This window comes from Acomys russatus, chromosome 5, assembly GCF_903995435.1.
Source record: "Acomys russatus chromosome 5, mAcoRus1.1, whole genome shotgun sequence".
NCBI lineage: Eukaryota > Metazoa > Chordata > Mammalia > Rodentia > Muridae > Acomys > Acomys russatus.
The window spans coordinates 28,630,231-28,652,941 of NC_067141.1; the positions used below are offsets into that span (position 1 = coordinate 28,630,231).

Genomic DNA, 22,711 nt, shown 5'->3' on the forward strand with positions numbered 1-22,711 from the left:
CTGGCCCGGGCGCGCGGGAAGCTGCGGTACCTGAGGCATGCCCCTTCTAGGTTAGAGCCCCATAAAGGTCTAAGTGGGGCTGAGACTGGGGCGGCGCGGAGACCAGACAGGTCTTTTGCGACCCCAACGGACCCCCTCCAACCCCGCCCAGGAGTTACTTTTCGCGGCCCGCCCTCCCACTTCCTGGCCGAGGGTCGGCCCCGCCCCCGCGCGCCTCCGCTTTCCCACCTTCATCTTCAGCTGCGGCTCCCATTGGCCGGCGCGCACCTGCCCGTCCGTCGGGGGGCGGGCTTGGAGGGCGGGGCGGGCGGCCAGGTGAAGGAGCGCGGGTGGCGACGGAGGAAGGTGACAGCGGGGAGGGCGGGAGGGTGGGGGGAAGCCGCGTAGAGCAAGCCGCGAAACCACGGACAGACCGCCGGGCGGACGGACGGACGGACAGACGGGGCATGCGGGCGGCCTGGCTCTAGCCCAGATTGTGGGGCTCCAGCCGCAGCCATGGAGCAGCGGCTGCGTGCGCTGGAGCAGCTGGTACGGGGCGAGGCCGGTGGCAGCCCGGGGCTCGACGGCCTCCTGGATCTGCTGCTGGGGCTGCACCACGAGCTCAGCAGCGCCCCCCTGCGCCGGGAGCGCAACGTGGCGCAGTTTCTGAGCTGGGGTGAGTGGTCTGGGCAGCACCCGGGAAGGGAGGCTGGAGGGACAACAGCCGGAGCGCCATGCCCCCAAGACCCTTTCCCAGGGATGGCATGCCCCAGAAACTTCCTCCTGAAGACACACTAACTCCTTGCGCTGCATCTTAACGCTTGCCATCGGACTGCACAGCCCGCTCACTCACCTGCACCTCACCTCAAACTCCCAGACACAGAGGCAGGTACTCAACGTACGTTTCACACACACTCTCATTCCCAGCTGCAGACCCGAGATATGTTGCCAATACACATCTTCCACAACGGTCACCTGCAGGATTCCTTGGTCACACGTCACACCTCATGCCCCAACCAGAACACACATTCAGGTGGACACCTGTTTTGTGTCACAGAAACACACAGCCTTTCTCGATCTTCTTCGTTCCTCAAGAGGTGGGCACTTTGTTCCAGGACACCCTCTCACTGTGTCTAGCTCTGTCACACACTCATGCAAGTCCCCTCACCCCACTTCCTAGCCAGGACTGAGGACCAACCTCGCCACCGTTGTGGGATTTGGGGCCTAATTTGATGTGGCTCTGCGCCCTTTCCTGTTGGATTCATCTGAACCCTTAGGGATGGCTGACCTAGGTTGACCCTGAACTAGCACAAGGGTTCCCTGGCCAGGCTTTGCTGGGAGGGCATAGGAATTGGGCCTTGGAGGGTGGGGTGAGGTGGGGTGTTTGCCCAGCAGGTGATCAGCGTTCCTAGCACTCCTAAGTTATGGGCAGGCACGAAGCTGGGCCTGGTATGCTTGGGAGGTCTACCATCCAGACTGTCCATTTCTTTCTGGGGTAAGAGCAGTTAGAGGGACCTGCCCCTGTTACTGGCTGTTTCTCTGTGACTCTTAATTGTTATGCGTATGTTTGAGCTGTCACCATCCCTACATGACACCCCAAACCTCGCTTGTGTGTGTGTGTCTCCCTGCCTGCCTCTGGCACCTTTGCCTGGGACCCCAACATAAGGGACTGTTGACATCTCCCGAGGTAACTCTAAGGCCGGGCGTGACTCACGCCTCTCCTGCCCCAACTTGTCCTTGCTCCTGCCCAGAGCCCCCACCCCCCCTGGCAAGACAAAGGTACTGGGCATCCTGTCCAGGGGGGTTGGAGCCTCTTGGTTCTGGGCAGCCTGTGTGGCTGGTGGTCACCTCTGACGGCTCTTCAGGCTGGTAGCTGCTCCTCCCTTGTTCTCAGCGTAAACCTGGGAAGAGACAATTAATTTTTGCAGCGAGGTTTCCACACCGCCCCCGCTGTGGGGGTTCTGCCTGATAAACCTGTGGAGCAGCTCTCTGTCCCACCCACAGGCCCGCCCAGCTGGCAGGGAGTTTACCTCCTGGAAGGGGGAAACTGAGGCAAGGCACCCAGAGCATAGGTGCCCCCGACTCCTCACTGGTCACTCCTGTCTTCATCAGTTCCCAAGACTCAGCACCCTTCCCCCTGGCCTAAGGCCACTGCAGTTCTGGGGAGAACCTGGGAGTGGCTGGACATAGCCCTTGGGGCGGGGGTAGGGTGGGGAGTGGGGGGTGGGGAAGCTGTGATGCAGGAGGAGGTTCCTGGCTATGCAAAAGCCCCATCCAGAGGGAGGCAGGGCTGTCAAGGCTGTAAGGAACCCTGTGTGCTCACGCCCTCAGGTGTTGGCATGGGGCTCCAGGTGAAGGTTTTGGCTCTGTTTGTGTGTCTTGTGAGTACCTGAGCAGACTGGTATCTGTTCCTGACCCAGGGGCCCCACTTGGGGAACAGAGAGCCTATCTTTCCGGGGCACTGCAGAGACTGTCCTCCCTGCCCTCAGGGACTGCCCCAGGCCCTACATCTGGCCAAATTGCTCTGTGCCTGCAGGGTCTTCGGACCCAGGCTCACAGCTCCTGAATAGCAGAGAAGCCTTTCTGGAGCAAAGAATGTGACCTATCCAGTTTCCCAGATTGGCCCTTGGCTGGCTTTGAGGGGCCAAAGGCTGTGAACTAGGGGTGCGGGTGGAATCCGGATTGTCTCTAGGGTGACCTGGCCAGCCAGGATCGTCTGGGAAGGACCACCAGGTCCCTCTGTGCCTCAGATGGAACAAGGGCCGCGTGGTCCACTGAGTCAGGACTACTACCATGCTTGTTCATCATGACCAAAGGAGCCTTGGCTCTGATATGTCCCTTGGCTGGGTCGTCTCTGGGAAAGTCACCCCCTGTCCTAGTCTCATGGGAGGTCCCAAGGAGAAAGCTCTGAGTCTGTTCTGTCCCCTCAGCCAGCCCCTTTGTAACAAAAGTGAAAGAGCTTCGTCTACAGAGAGACGACTTTGAGATCTTGAAGGTGATTGGCAGAGGGGCCTTTGGGGAGGTGAGTACATCTTGGGATGGGTGGGGAGGAGGGACCATGCCCCTGGTCTGCTCTAACCCAGTCCCCGCTTCGTGCCCTCAGGTGGCCGTGGTAAGGCAGAGGGACAGTGGCCAGATTTTTGCCATGAAGATGCTACATAAATGGGAGATGCTCAAGAGGGCTGAGGTCAGTGTGGGGTCAGGTGCACCCTGCAAATGGGTGGGAGAAGCTGTGTGTGCTGCCAGGAGGAGGGGCGGGGCACCGGATGCCACCCTCAGGAGTCACCTGCTTCCTCCCCTACACAGTAAACTTTATTTAAGATGGAGGGACCGTTCCCATCCCTTTTTTTATGGATACACTGAGGCTCAGGTTCATCGGAGGCTAGCCTGGCCCAGGGTGGAATGGAGCTGTTCCTCTGATCAAAGTCTCTGGGTTTTTGAGTTATCCGTTCCCTGAGCTGGAGAAGGGAGAGTTTTGGGGGAGCTGATCCCTTCCCCCCCCCCCCTCCACCCCATGCTCTCCAAACCTGCTTCAGACGGCCTGTTTCCGGGAGGAGCGAGACGTTCTTGTGAAGGGAGACAGCCGCTGGGTGACTGCTCTGCACTACGCCTTCCAAGATGAGGAGTACCTGGTGAGGATCTCTGGGTAGTGGACGAGCCTTGCCAGGGATAAGAGACAGGGCTGTTCTCCCACCACTTCCTGGGCCCACGGCCTCCTTCCTTAGCTCTGCTTAAGAGCTGGCCACCAGCCGGGCGTGATGGCACACACCTGTATTCCCAGCTGTTGGGGAGGCAAGAGGCATGGATCTCTGAGTTCAAGGCCAGCGTGGTCTACAGAGTGAGGCACTGTCTCAAACAAACAACTAGCCACCCTAGTTGTCAGGGACATTGCTCAGCCCCAAGAACCATTGTGAGGTTGACAGGTGTCCCTATTCTGAGCCTGACTCTTGACTGCCCTCACTGCCCTCCAGTACCTGGTGATGGACTACTACGCCGGCGGGGATCTCCTCACACTGCTGAGCCGCTTTGAGGACCGCCTCCCGCCGGAGCTGGCCCAGTTCTATCTGGCTGAGATGGTGCTTGCCATTCACTCACTGCACCAGCTGGGCTATGTCCACAGGTGGGGTCCCACGCTCTGTCACTTTCCAGCCTTCTTCCCTAAAGCCCTCTGGTAGTGCTTGCCGGTGTGCCTATCTCACAGCTGAGGAGATCAGAGCCCAGGGCAGGTAAGCCCCTAGCTCGAACCCACCCAACTCATTGTGGCAGAGGACATCTGACGACCCACGGTGCACTTTGAGGCCCCTAGAGTCACTCTATGGACTGCCTTGCTACCCTTTTTTCTTCCTTGACGCTTGCTTTCACTAATGTATACACACACACATTCCTCTGTCTGAGCGTGCAGGCATGTGCACAGGTATTGTGTGTGAACATGCACACACACACACACACACACAGAATCATGTGTGAGTGTGTACACACCGAGCCCTTTGCTCTCCCACCTTCCTTCAGGGATGTAAAGCCTGACAACGTCCTGCTGGACATGAACGGCCACATCCGCCTGGCAGACTTTGGCTCCTGCCTGCGGCTTAACAACAGCGGCATGGTAAGGAGCCCACCTAGAATTGGAGACGAGGCTAACAGGCCCCGTGCAGGGGCATTGGGTTCCAAGTAGGGGGTACCTGAAGAGTAGGGTGCTGGGTCCAGTCCCAGAGCCTCATGGCTTCAATGTCCCTACCACAGGTGGATTCATCCGTCGCAGTTGGGACCCCGGACTACATCTCTCCTGAGATCCTACAGGCCATGGAGGAGGGGAAGGGCCACTACGGCCCACAGTGTGACTGGTGGTCACTGGGAGTCTGCGCCTATGAGCTGCTCTTTGGGGAAACACCCTTTTATGCAGAATCTCTGGTAGAAACCTACGGCAAGATCATGAACCATGAGGTCTGACTGTCCGGCCCCGGGACTCCTACACTGTGTGATTGCAGGTAAATTCAGACCAAGGTGGGCTTCCGGCCTGACCCACCTGCATCCTCCTTTGACCCACAGGACCACCTCCAGTTCCCCTCTGATGTGCCCGATGTGCCTGCTAGTGCCCAGGACCTGATCCGACAGCTTCTGTGCCGCCAGGAGGAGCGGCTGGGTCGCGGCGGACTGGACGATTTCCGGAACCACCCTTTCTTTGAAGGTGTGGATTGGGAGAGACTCGCAACCAGCACAGCCCCTTACATCCCCGAGCTTCGAGGGCCTGTGGATACCTCCAACTTTGATGTGGATGATGATACCCTCAACCATCCAGTGAGTGACAGATGTCTCTGTAAGAGGCTGGGCTTGGAGCCGGGCATGGTGGCGCACGCCTTTAATCCCAGCACTCAGGAGGCAGAGGCAGGCGGATCGCTGTGAGTTCGAGGCCAGCCTGGTCTACAAAGTGAGTCCAGGATGGCCAAAGCTACACAGAGAGACCCTGTCTCAAACAACCAAAAAAAAAAGAGGCTGGGCTTGGTATGGGAACTTACCCCCAGATGTCTTCTAGAATAGTGGAGGGCCTGGGGTGAGGCCCTTGGACCCCTGGCTCATGAGAGTTATGGCTCACCTTGGCTGGCTCACCTGTGTGGTGAATTGTACCAAGTGAGAGCCGTTTCACCTTAGCTGTTATCCTATTAAGCCAGAGTTCATGTAAGGAAGGAAATTCCCTGCAGCCTCTGGGAGACCTTGAATGCAAAGGCTTATGGGAGTCGTGATCCCTTTCGATGGGGGCTGTGTTATTCCCTAGGTATTCGTCTGAGTAAATGGCCAATTCATGGGCATCACCTTGTTCTCACTTGGTCTGTGGCTCTGACTCTCCTTCCCTCTCCTGTAGGAGACGCTGCCACCATCCTCCCACGGGGCCTTCTCGGGCCACCATCTGCCATTTGTAGGCTTCACCTATACCTCAGGCAGGTGAGTCTGGTCCTCGTACCTGCTGGGAAGCTGGGAACACCCTGAGGGAAGGGACAAAATGGCTTCAGCATGTGACAGGCACTCCTCCATTCTCTGTTCTCAGGGCCAACCAAAGTCATGGCTATGCCCCTGGGACATGTGGCTACCCCATGTGACAGACTGTTAAGTGCACTAGATCCTGAGCAGGAGCTAGGAAGGGTCTCTTTTGTCCAGCCTCAGTGGCCTCTTTAAAATGAGTGGGAGTATCACTGACTCTAATACCGTGGGTCGGCCTGAGACCCAAGAGAGGCGCAGATGGAAGGATGCTCTGAGCCGTGCAACCTGAGCGCCACTGGGTATTGGATGTGGACCAGCGGGCTCATCTCACCTTGTTAACTTTGTCTATTTCTTCTTTAAAAAACAAAACAAACCTGTATATACATATATTGGGTTTTGGGGGGGGGGTTGTTGTTGTTTTTTGTTTTGGTTTTGGTTTTTCAAGACAGGGTTTCTCTGTATAGTCACTTTGTAAACCAAGCTGGCCTTGAACTCAACAGCAAACCACCTGCCTCTGCCTCCCGAGTGCTGGGATTAAAGGTGTGCACCACTACACCCAGCCTATATATTTTCTTTTTTCCTTTTTCTTTTTTTCCCCGAGACAGGGTCTCTCTGTGTAGCCTTGGCTGTCCTAGACTCACTTTGTAGACCAGGCTGGCCTCAAACTCACAGAGATCTGTCTGCCTCTGCCTCTGCCTCCCGAATGCTGAGATTAAAGGCGTGTGCCACAACCGCCCAGCTTATATTTTCTTAATATACCTCCATGCATGTGGCATGATGTGCCAGTGTACTTCAGAAGTCAGTATAGTCAGTCAGTTCTCTCCTTCCACCATGTGGGTCCCAGGGATGGGATCTGGTGGTCAGGTGTGGCAGCAGGCAGCCTTTCCAGCTGTTACAGCTCAGTGGCCCCTGGTGAGCTTTGGATGAGGCCTTGTAGGTTTTGCTTGGTTGTTTTTTTGTTTTGTTTTGTTTTTAGACAGGGTTCCTCTCTGTAGCCTTGGCTGTCCTGGAACTTGTTCTTGTAGACCAGGCTGGCCTCGAACTCACAGCGATCTTCCTGCCTCTGCCTCCTGAGTACAAGGAGTAAAGGCATGCGCCATCACCGCTGGGCAAAGCCTTGTTACTTCCATTTTCCTGTTAGAAAACTGTGTCTCAGATGTTATCCATTACTGTCCAAGGTCACCCTGCTTATACAGTCCCAAAACTGGGGTGTGGTCTAACAGTTCAGTTCCTGGCGTAGAGCCTCGGCCTGGGTCTGGAGCGATGTGCCCTGGGTGCTTCTTGGATGGATAGACACTTGGTGCGTGAGGATGGTTTTCTGTCAACTGTGTTCCTTTGTCCCCTCTCAGCCCTGGTGGGGAGAAGAGCACTGACCTAGTGGCTGCCCCAGAGTGGAAGCACCACTGTGTGGAGCGGGAGAAAGTGGAAGTCAGGCAGAAGTGTCAAGGTACAGGGGCAACTGGGCAAGGCTGAGTCTGCCAGGCCAGGGCGAGGGGACGTCCCTGTGGGATCCTGCACACGGAATGCGTAGCTGAGGTAGGGTTGGTCTGTGTGTGAGTCTCATTGACTAATTCTGACAGAGACACTGAGGGACAGCAAGGCCTCCTTCTCACAGACTGATGGCCTCCCTACTAGAAGCCCAGGCCCAGACATCCAACTACAACAGGAAAAGGACCGCCTCCAGCAGGTGAGCCCTGGGGGAGGTGGGTGAGTGACCTAGGGCTCCATGTCTCTGAGGTCAGTGCTCTGACTTGGCTTTGCCCTTCCTGCCCTGGTCCTCAGGAGCTGACTGACACTCAAGCAGTATTGCGAGTGCAGGCTGCTGAGCTGTGCCAAGCCCACGAGCGGCAGGAAGAATTCCTGCAGAGGCTTTGGGAGGCCCAGGAGAGAGAAACAGCCGCAGCCAGCCAGATCAAGGCCCTGAGCTCCCAGCTGGAGGAAGCCTGGGTTATGCAGCGAGAGGTTAGTGATGACAGGGGGAGGGAGAGCTCAAGGGACTGGGAGCCCCAGGTCCCTTCGCACCCCTCTGTGGCTGGGGAGATGGGTACCTGAGGCCACCTGTGTTTGTCACTGTATGAGACTAGGAGTCTATGTGACAATGACGCAAAGAGACTTAGATGGAGAAGGCTAGCTTTACCTTGTCTCTGTACCCCATCACAGCTGGAAGGCCAGGTGGCCACCCTGAGTGAGGAGGTGACACGGCTCCAGGGACAATATAAACAAAACCATGAGAAGGAGTCTTCCCAGGCCAAGGTTTGGTGGCTTCTCCCCCTTGGCAACAGATATTCTCCCTTAGCCTGACCCCCTTAGAGTCCTAGGGGCAGACCCTTGTCCCAGGGTAGGGAGGACCATGGCTTCTGAAACCCTTGCCTTGTCCCCTCTCCACATTATCAAGACCGTCCGTGCAGCCCCTGAGACCAACGGCATGGGGTCACCTGAGGGTCAGTCTCAAGAGGCCCAGCTGAGGAAGGAGGTAGTTGCTCTGAGGGAGCAGCTGGAGCATGCCTGCAGCCAAGGGTGAGTGCATGGTAGGGACAGCCAGGAGGGGACAGGGCAGCATTGGGCTGGGAGTCAACTCCATCTCCTTGGCCTTCTCCTCCCCAGGATCAGTGTTGGGAAAGAGGAGGCCCTGTGCCGACTGCAGGAGGAAAACCAGCGCCTGAGCCGGGAGCAGGAGCGGGTGAGGAGGGTGGACAGGCAAGGGCTGGGCGCCAGCAGGGTCAGGGCAGAACTCTAGGGTCCCAGCTGCTGCACACACCATAGCCTGTGAGAAACATAGCGGGAAACAGGGCTCAGGACAGTGGTGATCTGTGGGGAGACCAGCAGGGGTCGGGGGACTGATAGACTAGATGGCCAGAGCTGCCAGGGCCTCTGGGGACTGAGCCCACTGTCCTCTGTGGCCCCAGCTGGCAGAAGAGCTGGAGCTCGAGCTACAGAGCAAAAAGCGTTTGGAGGGCGAACGGCGGGAGACTGAGAGCAACTGGGAGGCCCAGATCGCCGACATCCTCAGCTGGTGGGTGCCGTGGGGCATGCTGGGGCCTGAGCTTGGCTGGGGACCCAGGCCATGACACCCAGCTCCTTTCTCTTCAGGGTGAATGACGAGAAGGTATCCAGAGGCTACCTGCAGGCCTTGGCTACTAAGATGGCTGAGGAGCTAGAGTCCTTGAGGAATGTGGGCACCCAAACACTCCCTCCCCGGCCTCTGGTGAGCCCCGTGCATGTGCGCTGTGGGAAATGCGTACATGTGCAGAGGTCAGAAGGCAACAGCTTATGGGAGTTCCCCCTTCCAACGTTTAATCCCCAGGGATCGAACTCAAGCTGTCAGGTTTGGCAGCATGCCTTTGCCTTCTGAGCCATCTTGTCCCCCAAGCTCCAGGTCTATGCTGTCTATGCTGAGGGGTGAGGAAGGAAAGAATAGTGTCTTTGGGTCTGGCTGGGTGGTACAGAAGCTATATACTTGGGTGAGAGGGAAGGGGGTCTCTGAAACTGCTAGTCTCAGAGAGCATCTTACATCTTGGCTGCTAACAGGACCACCAATGGAAGGCGCGGAGGCTGCAGAAGATGGAGGCCTCAGCCCGGCTGGAGCTTCAGTCAGCACTGGAAGCTGAGATCCGTGCCAAGCAGGGTCTGCAGGAGCGGCTGACGCAGGTGCAGGAGGCTCAGCTGCAGGCAGAACGGTGAGGCCATGGGCAGATGCTACCGGAGTGGAGTTCGTGCAGAGGCCTGTGGTGAGCCCCTGTTTTTTTTCCCCCAGCCGCCTGCAGGAGGCTGAGAAGCAAAGCCAGGCCCTGCGGCAGGAGGTGGCTGAGCTACGGGAGGAGCTTCAAGGCCATGGACCCGGGGGTGAGTACCTGTTGACTGCCTTATCCTGGAGCCGGTGTGCACCTCCAGTCACATGAGTGCTAGGCAGCTCCCGTGACAGCTGTGTCTGTGTGAGAGAAAGCTGTTCCTCCTACACACTGCGGCTTACACAGCACCTACCTGCCACTAAGCACTTACTGAGGTGGAGACTGAGGTCCCCGCACACACACTCCTGGTTTCTTAGCCTAGGGCAACAACATTAGCTATTTGTGTCCTCTCTCTACAGATGCCAAGCCCTCCACTTCCCTCATCCCCCTGCTGTCCTTCTGGAGCATGGAGGTAAGAGCCAGGAGGTGGGACGTGTTAGTGAGGGGTCCTGGTGAGAGGGCGGCGGCCCCACCTTCCTCCATCCTCACTTCCCATCTCCAGAAGGACTCTGCCAAGGATCCTGGCAATTCAGGAGAGGCCCCAAGGTCTGGAGCAGAAGCCGAGTTGAAGCCAGAGGGCCGCCGCAGTCTGCGCATGGGGGTGAGGACCGGCGGGAGTTCCTCAGGTGGGACTCTCTGCCTTCTCACTCACTCACTCACTCATTTTCTGCAGACTGTGTTCCCCAGAGTGCCTGCCACCACCACTACCCCTGCAGAAGGTCCTCCTGCTAAGGTCAGTAGCCAGAGGGGCAGGAGAATGTTCAGCTCTTTGGGGACTGCCTCCCCCTCAAGGTCATATTTAGGGTGGTGCTGGTAGTGTTTTTTTTCTGACATGGCCTAACAGGCACTCAGAGTTGACATTGCCACCTGGCTCAGCCTCTTGGCCACCTGACCCTCTGAGGTGGTGCCCAGGGTGCTGGGAGGCCCTGGCAGAATTGTGACGGCATGTACCCTTTCACAGCCCGGCTCACACACCCTGCGTCCCCGGAGTTTCCCATCCCCTACCAAGTGTCTCCGCTGTACCTCGCTGATGCTGGGCCTGGGCCGCCAGGGCCTCGGCTGTGACAGTAAGAACCCTTCTCCTTCAGGATCTCCACTCATACCATAGCCCTGACACGCCCAGGCTGTACCGCAACCTAGTATCACCCACATCTCTCGGTTAAATTTCCCCTACTCGTTTATTCCTTTCTCGGTTGATGACAATGGGTGACAGTTCAGGTGTCATTAGTCGCAAGGGAGCTGCCTGGGAAGGCTCAGTCCTTGTCCTAGGCTGCATGACCCTACCTCACTCTCCTAAACTGTCCATTTCTCCACAGCCTGCGGCTACTTCTGTCACTCAGCCTGTGCTCCCCAGGCCCCACCCTGCCCTGTGCCCCCTGAACAACTTCGCACAGCCCTGGGGGTGCACCCTGAAACAGGCACCGGCACTGCCTATGAGGGTTTCCTGTCGGTGAGCTGCGGCTGAGGGCTGAGGAGGTTGGGCACGGGAGCCAAGGCCCTGTGCAGCCCTCCATGCCTGTCCTCCCCCCACCCCCACCCCCTCACCCCCTGACTAGGTGCCACGGCCTTCAGGCGTCAGGCGGGGCTGGCAGCGTGTGTATGCTGCGCTCAGTGACTCCCGCCTGTTGCTCTTTGATGCCCCTGACCCTCGAGGCAGCCTGGCCAGTGGGGTCCTCCTGCAGGCCTTGGATCTGAGGTGGGTGCCAGGCGGTGACACAGGACAAGTCATAGAGAGGGGGAGAGGTTCATTCAAGGGCTATAAGTCTCATGTGTCCTTTGTACTCCCAGGGACCCCCAGTTCTCAGCCACCCCTGTCTTGGCCTCAGATGTCATCCATGCCCAATCCAAGGACCTGCCACGCATCTTTAGGGTGAGTGCTCAGGGCAGGACGGACCTGACCTTTCATCTCCCTCCTTTTGCTGACCCTGTCTTGGTCACTGCTGTATCTCCACTCTCTGCCAGCCACCTCACTTCCACATGCTGTCTGTCCTAGCCACCAAGAGCTTGCCACACAGCAAACTGGCTAATTCCTGCTTTGTTTAAAACCCTTGGAAGGCCTGCATTAGGGATTCTGCTATGGTGCCCATCACCCAGTTCTGGAAATAGCAGTGTGTTTGTCTGACACCCTGGGTTAGTCCCTAGCTGGCAGCCGAAGCTAACAACATCAGTAGATGAATGAGGAAAGGAGGCTAGGCTCTTGGTTGTAGTCCCCGCAGCCTGACCCCTGTCCACAGGTGACAGCCTCCCAGCTGACAGTGCCACCCACCACATGTACTGTGCTGCTGCTGGCAGAGAGTGAGGGGGAGCGGGAGCGCTGGCTTCAGGTGCTGGGTGAGCTGCCGCGGCTGCTCCTGGATGCACGTCCAAGGCCCCGACCAGTGTACACGCTCAAGGAGGCCTATGACAACGGGCTGCCGCTGCTGCCTCATGCGCTCTGTGCTGCTATCATTGGTAAGTCTTGTTCTGAAGGGCTGTCACTTTTTTTTTTTTAAGATTTATTCATTTATTATTATGTATACAGTGTATGCAGAAGAGGGCACCAGATCACATTATAGGTGGTTATGAGCCACCGTATGATTGCTGGGAATTGAACTCAGGACCTCTGGAAGAACAGTCAGTGTGTGTCAGTGCTCTTAACCTCTGAGCCATCTCTCCAGCCCAGAGCTGTCACTCTTGAGTGGCCTGTAGGGAGTCACTGGCCTAGGCTAGTCACAAATGCAGCAGCCATTCCTGTAACCAGCAGCTATGGAGTTGTGCACAAACACAGACCCTCAGTCCTCCTCTCTATATTGCTGTGCAATGAGCCAGGGCTCATGGGCCAGACAGCCTGCATTTTTTCTTTTTTCTTTTTTCTTTTTCTTTTTTTTTCTTTTAAAGATTTATTTATTTTATGTATGAGTGCTCTCTTTTCTGTTTTGTTTTGTTTTGTTTTGTTTTTTCGTGAGACAGGGTTTCTCTGTGTTAGCCTTGGATGTCCTGGACTCACTTGGTAGACCAGGCTGGTCTCAAACTCACAGCGATCTGCCTGCCTCTGCCTTCTGAGTGCTGGGATTAAAGGCGTGCGCCACCACAGCCGGCACCCAGCCTGGATTCTTGACTTTTTTGGGGGGTGGAGGGGTACTGGTTCTCTCCTTTGTTGTTTGTTGTTTTAGTTTGGTTTTGGTTTTTGTATTTGGAGGGGGGAGGTGGTTCGAGACAGGGTTTCTCTGAGTAGCCTTGGCTGTCCTGGACTTGCTTTGTGGACCAGGCCGGCCTGGAACTCATATCGACCAGCTTGCATCTGCCTCCCTGAGTGCTGGGTTACAGGCGTGCGCCACCATGCCCAGCTGGTTTCCCTTTTTCTGAGAAAATCTCAAGTGAGTGGAAGGAAAAGAGGTTTTAAGGAGGAACAGTGGTGTCCTGGGAGGCTGAGGCAGAAGGCTGCAGGGTTTAAAGTCATCCTGAGATGAGCTACATATGGAAACCTTGTCTCAAAAACCCAAACCCACCAGGGTTGGCTTGGTGGTTCATAGAGCCCCAGCATTTGCCAGATCAAGGCAGAAGGACCAGGAGCTCAGGGTCCTCCTTAGCTAGTATGTAGCTTAAAAAAACAAATAAATAAACAACAAACAGAAAACCTAGGTTGGAGAGCTCCCCCAGTGCTTAAAAGCACTGACTGCTCCTCTAGAGCACTTGGGTTCAATTCCCAGCGCCTACTAGTGCATCCAGCACCTTTTTCTGTCCTCCACTGGCACCAGGCCCACATGTGATGCACAGATAGACATACATGTAGGCAAAATACTCATACACACAAAATAATTCTTTTTTTTTTTTTTGGTTTGGTTTTTGGAGATGGTTTCTCTGTGTAGCTTTGGCTGTCCTGGACTCGCTGTGTAGACCAGGCTGGCCTCAAACTCACAAACCTGCCTCTGCTTCCCTGAGTTCTGGGATTACAGGTGTGTGCCACCATGCCTGATAAAAGAATTCTTGAAAAAAAAAATTACACACACGCACAGAGACACAACGAAGTTAGACATAGGAGTGATCCTACACACACCTATGAATCCAGCACTTGGGAGGGATGGCAGGAGGACAGGAAGTTCAAAGCTAGCCTCATCTACATAGCGAGTCAAGTGTAGCCTGAATCCCATGAGGCCCTGTTTCAGTGAAGTGAAACCAACCACCAAATGGGAATTCCCTCAGAGTCACGCCAGCTTGACTAGCTCCATAGTGAGTTGTAAGCCATCCTGGGTTATGGAGCAAGACACTGTCTCCACACAAACACAAATGAAGCTCCTTGTCTTGATCTTCTTCCTGGCAGCTGGGGGAACGAGGGGACAGGCACAGAGCTGTGTGGGGCTCACTGAGTTTGTAGTCTGGGCCTCAGTAAGGGCTCTCTCTCCATAACTGACAACTGGGAAAGGGGCAGGAAGCAGAGGTCCCTGGTTTCTGCAGCTGAGGCCCAGAGCCAGCTCTGGCTTGCAGGTCCTCTAGTCAGGAGCCTCAACAGAGACTGTGGGTCCCCTGGGTCCTAAACCCTTGGTTAGGAACCAGAGATGGAGGTATTTATGGAGCTGGGTGCTTGCTTACCCAGAATCCTACAGCTCAGGGCAGTGGGCTTTACCCTAACCCCAGTCACCAAGGTCCTTCCTCATTAGAACCAGTGTAAACTGTGAGCAAGAAGGGCTGAAAATAGGGATGGGTGGACAGTGTGCGGGGTCACCAACCCTATTGCCTCAAGAGAAACTGAAGACCTGTGAGGACAGGTGTCACTGGACAAGCTCTCTGACCTCTGACCTCTCTTCCTCTATCAGACCAAGAGCGTCTTGCCCTGGGCACTGAGGAGGGGCTGTTTGTGATCCATCTTCATAGCAATGGTACCTCAGGGCTGGACTAGGGTGGGTGTGGGCCTGGGCAGGGTCAGCCACAGGGTACCCAGGACCATGGGCATCACTGCTTCTTACCCTCACGCTCCTCTACCACAGACATCTTCCAGGTGGGAGACTGCCGCCGAGTTCAGCGATTGACTGTGAGCTCTGCCGCTGGCCTGCTGGTCATTCTCTGCGGCCGTGGTCCCAGTGTGCGCCTCTTCCCCCTGGCTGAACTGGAGAATGCTGAGGTGGCAGGTGCCAAGATCCCTGAATCCCGAGGCTGTCAGGCTTTGGTGGCCGGGCGCATCCTGCAGGCCCGGACTCCGGTGCTTTGTGTGGCAGTCAAGCGCCAAGTGCTCTGTTACCAGCTGGGCCCAGGACCAGGGCCCTGGCAGCGCCGGATCCGAGAGCTGCAAGCACCAGCTCCTGTGCAGAGCCTGGGGTTGCTGGGTGATCGGCTCTGTGTGGGTGCAGCAGGCACCTTCACTCTCTACCCGCTGCTCAACGAGGCCGTGCCCTTGGCGCTGGGCACTGGCCTGGTGGCTGAGGAGCTGCCGGCGTCCCGCGGCGGCCTGGGTGAAGCACTGGGTGCCGTAGAGCTCAGCCTCAGCGAGCTCCTGCTGCTCTTTGCCACCGCTGGTGTCTACGTGGATAGTGCTGGCCGCAAGTCACGAAGCCACGAGCTACTGTGGCCAGCGGCACCCACTGGCTGGGGTAAGGCTGGTAGGGGGCCCAGCAGGGTGGGGTCAGGCATGGAGGGTTCTGCCTAGGCCCTTCCTCCTCTTAGTCTTTTTCTTTTTGTTCTTCCTAACATCATTCTCTTTTCTTTTCTTTTTTTTTTTTTTTTATGTATTATTTTTATTTATGTGCACTGATGTTTTGCCTGCATGTATGTCTGTGGGTGTCATATCTTGGAGCTATAGACAGTTCTGAGCTGCTATGTGGATGCTGGGAATCGAACCTGGGTCCTCTGGAAGAGCAGTCAGTGCTCTTAACTGCTGAGCCATCTCTCCAGCCCCTGACCTCATTTTCTACCTGGCCAACTTCAGTGGCAGCTCTGGCCTGGGTCAGTTATGGCACTCCATAAATGACCATCACGTTGGCCCATTTCCCCCTCCCCCATTCCCGCTCTCTGGCCTCCCTTTCTCATGATGCCTCTTGGTTCAGACCTCTGTGCTGGGTCTTGTCTATCGCCTGCTTTGTGACCACTTTTGTGCACTGGAGCCTGTAGAACAGGCTAGGGTTGGTGCCTTCATCCAGCACCAGCCTTGGCAGGCACACCCTGAGGTCCAAGCCTGCTTAGAAGGATGAACACAGGAAAGGAACAGAGTCATGGGCCGGGCTGGTTGCTTGTAGTCGATGTGATGGGGTGGAGGCTATGGTAGGAGGGCTTTGTCCTCTATAAGCACCTCACCTTCTGTGGTGAGGCCGGGGTTAAGTGCAGCAGACTGCCACTGGCCATGTCCTGTGGTCCCTCACCTGCTGTGTGACCTTGACCATTACTCTGCTCTGAGGTTCCATTACCTCATATCATGTCCGAGATGGAGGTGATTAGAGTACCTGCTCCTGCTTGGAGCTGCTGCCGACTTGAGAGAGGACAGGCATGCCAGGCATCTGGAACTGTGTGGGCATGTAGTGAGGGCTGGCTGGCTATTATCTCATCTGTTATGGAGTTGGGTGGGGCAGGCCTCCCTGTGGGACAGAGTAAGCAGGCTCAGAGAGGTGCCTGGCTTGCCCCGGGCTGCTCAGTGCAGGCTGTTTCCCACCTGCAGGTTACACAGCGCCCTACCTAACAGTGTTCAGTGAAAACTCCATTGACGTGTTTGACGTGAGGAGAGCAGAATGGGTCCAGACTGTGCCGTTCAAGAAGGTAACTGCCCACCCAGAACATGGGTGGGGTCGGTGAGGTAGTGGCTTGGCCTGACCTCTGTGTTTTCTGCCTCAGGTAAGACCCCTGAATCCAGAAGGCTCCTTGTTCCTCTATGGCACCGAGAAGGTCCGCCTGACCTACCTCAGGAACCCATTGGCAGGTGAGGGAGTGTATGCTTGCCTACATCTGTGTGCGTTCACGTGTGCACACACAGAGCTCGTGCACCAGCCGGCCGGGGCATGTGAGCACCTCCCCAGCTCCCTGATTTTCCACAGAGAAGGACGAGTTCGATATTCCGGACCTCACGGACAACAGCCGGCGCCAGCTGTTCCGAACCAAGAGCAAGCGCCGCTTCTTCTTCCGGGTATCCGATGAGCTGCGACAGCAGCAGCGCAGGTGCGCATGTGTGGTGTGGCTGTGGCTGCTGGGCAGGGCCTTCTCCTCCGGGGGCGGGGCAAGCTGTGCAGCCCTGCTCTTTACACCCGCCTCTGCCTGCAGGGAGATGCTGAAGGACCCTTTTGTGCGCTCCAAGCTCATCTCACCGCCCACCAACTTCAACCACCTGGTACACGTGGGCCCTACAGATGGAAGGCCCCGCACTAGGGACAGGGCCAGGGTGAGTCCTCCGGAGCCAATCACAAACCTCCCTGTAGTCACAGGCTTCTGTTGATTGCTTGGCTGCTGAGGCAGGTGACTCATCCCTGCCAGAAGCTGAGTTCCCATGGCCTGCGCTGCCTCCTGGTCCTAGCTCTTTTGCATTGTTCCCTGACAGGCTCAGGAACAGAAGAGCAGAGGTGCCCGCAGCTCCGGACCACAGCGGCCCCACAGCTTCTCAGAGGCATTGCGGCGCCCAGCGTCTACCGGCAGTGATGGACTCCCTGGAGAAACAGACCCCTGTAAGGGCAGCCTCCAGCCTCCAGTGCTTGCACTCCTTCCCCCCCCCAACCCCCCCCCCCCCCCCGCAAACTACCACTCCTTCCGAGCCCTTGGGTCTGACCCAGGCATTTTGTCCGATTCCCTACCCCTGCCAGTAATGAAGAGGAAACCTTGGACGTCGCTGTCCAGCGAATCAGTGTCCTGCCCCCAGGGGTCCCTGAGTCCTGCAGCACCCTTAATACAGGTGAGCCAGTGGGTGGGGCTTTCCCTCCCCCTCCCCTACTCAAAGTTTAGGCATTTTTCTGCCAAGCTCTGCATTGGGACCAGAAATGGTCACATAAGGTCTGCAGCTTTCTTCAACCCGTGGAGACAAGTGGTCCCATCTGCAACTCTTGGCTCTCCAATCCCTAGCTGTGCTCCCAACCAGGGAGGAGCAATCCCTTGAGTTTGTCCTGCCTGCAAAAAGCGTGTAAGGAGCATGAGAGTGCAGGTGTATACGTGCCACACCACATCTCACCATAGGAGTGCTGGGATTACAGGTGAAGCCGCTGCCTCTGGCTTTTTACCTAGGTTCTGGAGCTCAAACTCAGGCTGTCAAGATTGTATGCCATTTGTTTTAATCGGCTGAGCCATTTCCCAAGGCTGAGAATTTTTTAAAGTTTGTGTGTGTATAATTTTTTTTTTTTTTTTTTAAGACAGGGTTTCTCTTGTAGTCCTGGCTGTTCTGGGCTTGCTTTGTAGACTAGGCTGGCAGAGATCCACCTGTGTCTGCCTTCCTAGTGCGGGGATTAAAGGCGTGCACCACCATGTGCAGCTTTTCTCTCTCCCCTTTTTAAAAGGGTCTCGTGTGGCTTAGGTTAGCCTTTAACATATCCTGCCTCCACCTTGTGAGCGCTGCCATCACAGGCCTGCACCTCCACAACCAGTGCTGTGACTTTTCTTCCATGTTCTTTCATGTCTTCTTTCCTCAGGGGTCCATGGTGGTTGGGGTCAGTTTTTGTTTCTCTGCCTAGCGTAAAGCATGGTTTTGGCTGAACGTGGGATGGAGAGAATGAACAATAGACTGGGTTTGTTCCTGGCAGCTTTGGATTCTTGAGGGATTCCCCCTCACACCTCCAGTATAGCTTCCTTTAAGGTCCCCGCTAGTGCAAGTGCTGAGTCTTTTAAGACATCTGGGAGGGAGAAGCAGGTGGGTCCCTGTGAGTTCGAGGCCAGCCTGGTCTACAGTTCGAGTCTAGGACAGCCAAGGCTACACAGAGAAACCCTGCCTCAAAAAAACCAAGACCAGAACAAACGAAACAAACCAAAAGAGAAGAGACCTCTATTGTTCTTCCTATCTGACTTCCTGTCCTTCCCACCAGGTCTCAGAGCGCCCCCGAAGTCTCCCTCCAGACCCTGAGTCAGAGAGCACCCCCTGATGCCCACGGGCAGTGCCCACCCCATTCCCAAGACAGAAGGAATGAGGAAGTGAAGAGTTTGTGTGACGCCATACTCCGGCTGGTCCGGGACACGCTGAAATTCAGACTCAGGGAGAGCCTGGGCTGGGGCTAAGAGCAAGGCGTGCCTGGGTCCCCACCAATAGGGCTCTGACTCTTTGCCCTCATCCTGCTATTCCCCTGGGCTTCCAGCACAGGCCTACACTGGCCTCTGGGAGTGCCGTGGCTCTGGTGCCCAGGGAAGATTGTGCCAAAGCTGTGCTTCCCGGGGCCAAGCCTAGGGAAGCTGTTAGGAGCCAGGATGAGGAACAGGGCTGTGGGAGTATGCTGGGTGCCGTGTCTGCGGGTGACTGGCTCCGGCTGCGGCCGAGGTGGTGCACGTAAGGTCTCTGCTCAGGGTCTGGCTGGGGTATGGACGCTGATTTACAGGGAAAGGATGGGAAAAGTGAAGGAATCGTGCAGGTGAACGAGCGAGAGGGAGGCGAGGGAGCAAAGGAAGCAGAAGAGGAAGTGACGTAATCAGAAGGATTAGCCTGAGAAAGGAGAGAAGGACAAAATGAGTGATGAAGAGGAGGATGCTGGAGAGGTGGGGGGGGGGGGGAGAGTGAGTGAGCTAGGGGAAAACCCAGACCCAGGAACTTTTCTCTGGGGTGGGGCTTGGGATTGACTGCAGGAATATTGCTAGTTTATCTGTCCAGGGAAAGATGATTCCTATGCAGGGAGGGGATGGGGGGTATTTATAAGGGCTTCTTGGTGGGAGACAGACACCCTGCAGGGGCCACTGGACATCTCCAGGCACACTTTGGCCCTTCCCAGTAAGGAGGGTCCTTTTCTAGAAGCTTCAACCAAGTGTATTAGGGGAACATAGGGGGCATTTTATTATTGATCACAGTCATTATTATTGTTATTATATTGCTATTTTTATTAAACCTCGCCCTGCTACTATGTGGGGAGTAAAGTAAGTATTTATCTCCTTAAATGCCACATTCCCGGGAGGGATAGACCCTGATGCTCCGAGATGAGGCAAAAAAACCAATAAAGCCAACTTTGTAAGCTGCTGGCCTCCCCACCTGTGTCTGTCTTGCTGTGCAAAAATGGGAGTGGGTGGTGGAGGGAGGAATGGTGGGGGTCAGGGAGAGTTGACCGCTGGCCTCTGTGTGTGTATGACCGCTGGCCTCTCTGTGTGTATGACCACTGGCCTCTCTGTGTGTGTGACCGCTGGCTTCTGTGTGTGTGCATGCCCTCAAGAAGACTGCAGGGGAACTCTGGGTGTTTTCAGGAGCTGTGAATCTTGGGTGGGTTTTGTTTGATTGGTTGCTTGGTTTTGGTGCTATCTATGTCTTTGGTTTTGGTTTGGTTTGGTTTGGTTTTTCGAGACAGGGTTTCTCTGTGTTAGCCTTGGCTGACCTAAACTTTCTTTGTAGACCAGGCTGGCCTTGAACTCACAGCAATCCACCTGCCTGCTGGGATTAAAGGTGTGCGCCACTACCACTCAGCTTGAGACAGGGTCTTAATTATGTATCTCTGGCAGCTAGCCTGGACCTTGCCATGTAGACCAGAATCACCTCAAAATGCCTGAGATATGCCTGCCTCTGGCTCCCAAGTGCTAAGATTAAAGATGTGTAAAAGCCACACTCAGCCACACTGGGTTTTGAGATGGGATCTCTCCTTATCTATGGGTTGGTAGCACAGGCTGGCCTGGCCTGCCCATGCATGCCAGGTGTCTGCCCGTTGTCTTCTCTGAAGTACTGGCCTTAGAAGATACGCCACCATACTCAGCGTTCTCACCTGTGTTGTGGGGGATCAAACTCAGGTGCTTAATGCTTGCACAGAAGCATTTTACCAACTGACCATCCCCCAGACCCCTGGCCCCTGTCCTGGAGAATCAGATGACAGGGACTGAAGAAATTTTTCATTGGTTAAGAGCACTGGCAGCCTTCCAGAAAATCTGGGTTCAATTCCCAGCAACCATATGGTGGTTCACAACTCTAGTTCTTGGGAATCTGTTGCCCTCTTCTGACCTCCAGGGTCCAGATCCACACACAGTGCACTTACATATATGCACACGAAACACTCATACACATAAAATAAAACTAAGCCTTTTAGCCTGGTAGTGGTGGCACACACATTTAATCCCAGCATTCAGGAAGCAGAGGCAGGAGGATCTCTGAGTTCATGGCCAGCCTGGTCTAGAGAGTGAGCTCCAGGAAGGACAGTCAGGACTACACAGAGAAACCCTGTCTATAAACAAACAACCCTTTAAAAACAAGAATCGGAAGACATGATCAAGTAAGCGACTACAGTTTGATAATGAAAGGATGGCTTGCAGATGTGTGGGTAGTGTTAGGGAGCCTCCCCAAGGACGGTGACGCCCTAGCACCATAACAGCAGGGGTTTAGTACCCCTTGGAACACAGTCGTTCTGACAGCTGTGGCCTGCCCAAGACAACTTTGGCTGAGCAGGAAGGCAGGCCTGGGAGGTAATTCTCTCTCACTCTGCACCCACCCTTCCCTTTCCTGCCTCCTGTGGGAAAACCTAGTAAGCGTGGGGCTGGAGTGGGGGTGGGGGGCGGTGGGGGGTTGGCGGGAGAGTTCAGGTGTGCCAATTGGCAGAAAGCAACCTTGAAGGCACAGGCAGTGGAGAGAGTGGGAGTAGATCTGAGGCCTGCTAAGGGCCTCTGCATCTCCAATGCTGCACATGTGGGAAGGCATATGAGGAAGTGGGAGGGCTGCATGTCAGAGTTTCTGTGACTTGCCAGCATCTTGGCCTCCAGACTGAGCTGGACAGGGGAGGGAAAGGTCTGAGCCCTGGGACCAGAGCAGGCCATAAATCCGGAAGGGAAGTAGGTCAAGAAAGTGGGGTGCCATCGTCTGGTCGGGAATGAGATTGCAGGTGCACTGTAGAATTAGAGGGCCCGAGAAGGATGGGCCTGACATCAGACCTAGATTCTGTTCATAGCACCCACACAGTGGCTCCAAGCATCCTTACCTCCAGTTGTAGGGGATCCATTGCCCTCATCTGATGTCTGTGAGCAGCAGGTACGCACACAGGGTCCACGTGCAGACATGTAGGACACACACACACCCCATCCGAAAGAGTAAAGCCTACCTCACAAGAGAGTCTACAAGACTGGTAATGTGACAATACCAAACGCTGCCAGGCTGCTTGGACACTGTCTCTTCTGTCTGCTGCAGAACAGAGGGTTTGACTGTTGATGCAGAGCAAATAGAAGGGATGTCCAGACATCCAGCAAGTTAAGACCTAAATCCATCCCTTGTCAAGTTAGAGAAATGGCTGCTGCCTTGGCACCCAGAAACAGTCAACCAAATTCTACTCTCATTCCCAAATTTTGAAATTGTGTTTGTGTGTGTTTCATGTTTTGTTGTTGGTGTTGGTTTTGGTTTTGGTTTTTCTAGACAAGGGTTTTTCAGTGTAGCCTTTGCTGTCACTATCCTGGACTCGCTTTGCAGAGCAGGCTGGCCTTGAACCCAACAGAGATCCACCTACCTCTGCTTCCCCAAGTGCTGGGATTACAGGCATGTGCCACCACGACTGGCAATTAAAAAAAAAAAAAAAAAAAAAAAAAAAAAAAATATATATATATATATATATATATATATGTAATGAGACAAGGTTCAGGGTTTCTCTGTGTAGCCCTGGATGTCTGGAACTCTCTTTGTAGACCACGCTGGCCTTGAATTCATGGCGATCTGCCTGCCTCTGCCTCCTGAGTGCTGGGAGTAAAGGCACACGCCACCATGCCTGGCAGTTTTTGTATTTTTAATTAATTACATTTAAAAAATCACATTTACTATAAGCATGTGTATATAATGTGTTTGTGATTATAGGTGTGAAGGTCAAAAGATAACTTTGCGGAGTCAGTCCTCTGTAATCTTTAGGTGGGTTCCAGGAATCAACCACTTTTGGCAAGTGTGTTTATCCAACGAACTGAACCATCTAACCATTAATTACATTTTTTCAATAGTTAATTTTTAATTT

The 22,711-nt window shown here is 55.2% G+C and overlaps 1 protein-coding gene across 1 annotated transcript; it reads left to right on the top strand.

Annotated features, from left to right (window-relative positions):
* Nucleotides 1–374: 374 nt before the first annotated feature.
* Nucleotides 375–19,297, top strand: Cdc42bpg (CDC42 binding protein kinase gamma). The gene is made up of 36 exons (XM_051145965.1): nucleotides 375–655; nucleotides 2,910–3,001; nucleotides 3,083–3,166; nucleotides 3,516–3,611; nucleotides 3,951–4,099; nucleotides 4,489–4,582; nucleotides 4,720–4,920; nucleotides 5,026–5,274; nucleotides 5,837–5,916; nucleotides 7,302–7,399; nucleotides 7,533–7,639; nucleotides 7,735–7,914; nucleotides 8,113–8,205; nucleotides 8,348–8,469; nucleotides 8,557–8,632; nucleotides 8,859–8,965; nucleotides 9,043–9,157; nucleotides 9,481–9,629; nucleotides 9,707–9,795; nucleotides 10,040–10,092; nucleotides 10,183–10,281; nucleotides 10,354–10,413; nucleotides 10,642–10,747; nucleotides 10,997–11,130; nucleotides 11,237–11,376; nucleotides 11,469–11,550; nucleotides 11,915–12,131; nucleotides 14,474–14,536; nucleotides 14,645–15,244; nucleotides 16,303–16,400; nucleotides 16,476–16,560; nucleotides 16,676–16,796; nucleotides 16,899–17,016; nucleotides 17,173–17,296; nucleotides 17,432–17,520; nucleotides 18,638–19,297. Exons 1-36 carry the CDS (start codon nucleotides 496–498, stop codon nucleotides 18,692–18,694), a joined length of 4,587 nt encoding a protein of 1,528 aa, XP_051001922.1. The 5' UTR covers nucleotides 375–495; the 3' UTR covers nucleotides 18,695–19,297.
* The last annotated feature ends 3,414 nt before the right edge of the window (nucleotides 19,298–22,711 follow it).

Bases quoted from the DNA above. Each gene is read 5' to 3' on its own strand.
- Cdc42bpg (XM_051145965.1), top strand. From the start codon at position 496: ATGGAGCAGCGGCTGCGTGCGCTGGAGCAGCTGGTACGGGGCGAGGCC. The intron at 5,275-5,836 runs GTGAGTGACAGA...CCTCTCCTGTAG, and splicing joins ATGATACCCTCAACCATCCA to GAGACGCTGCCACCATCCTC. The intron at 15,245-16,302 runs GTAAGGCTGGTA...TCCCACCTGCAG, and splicing joins AGCGGCACCCACTGGCTGGG to GTTACACAGCGCCCTACCTA.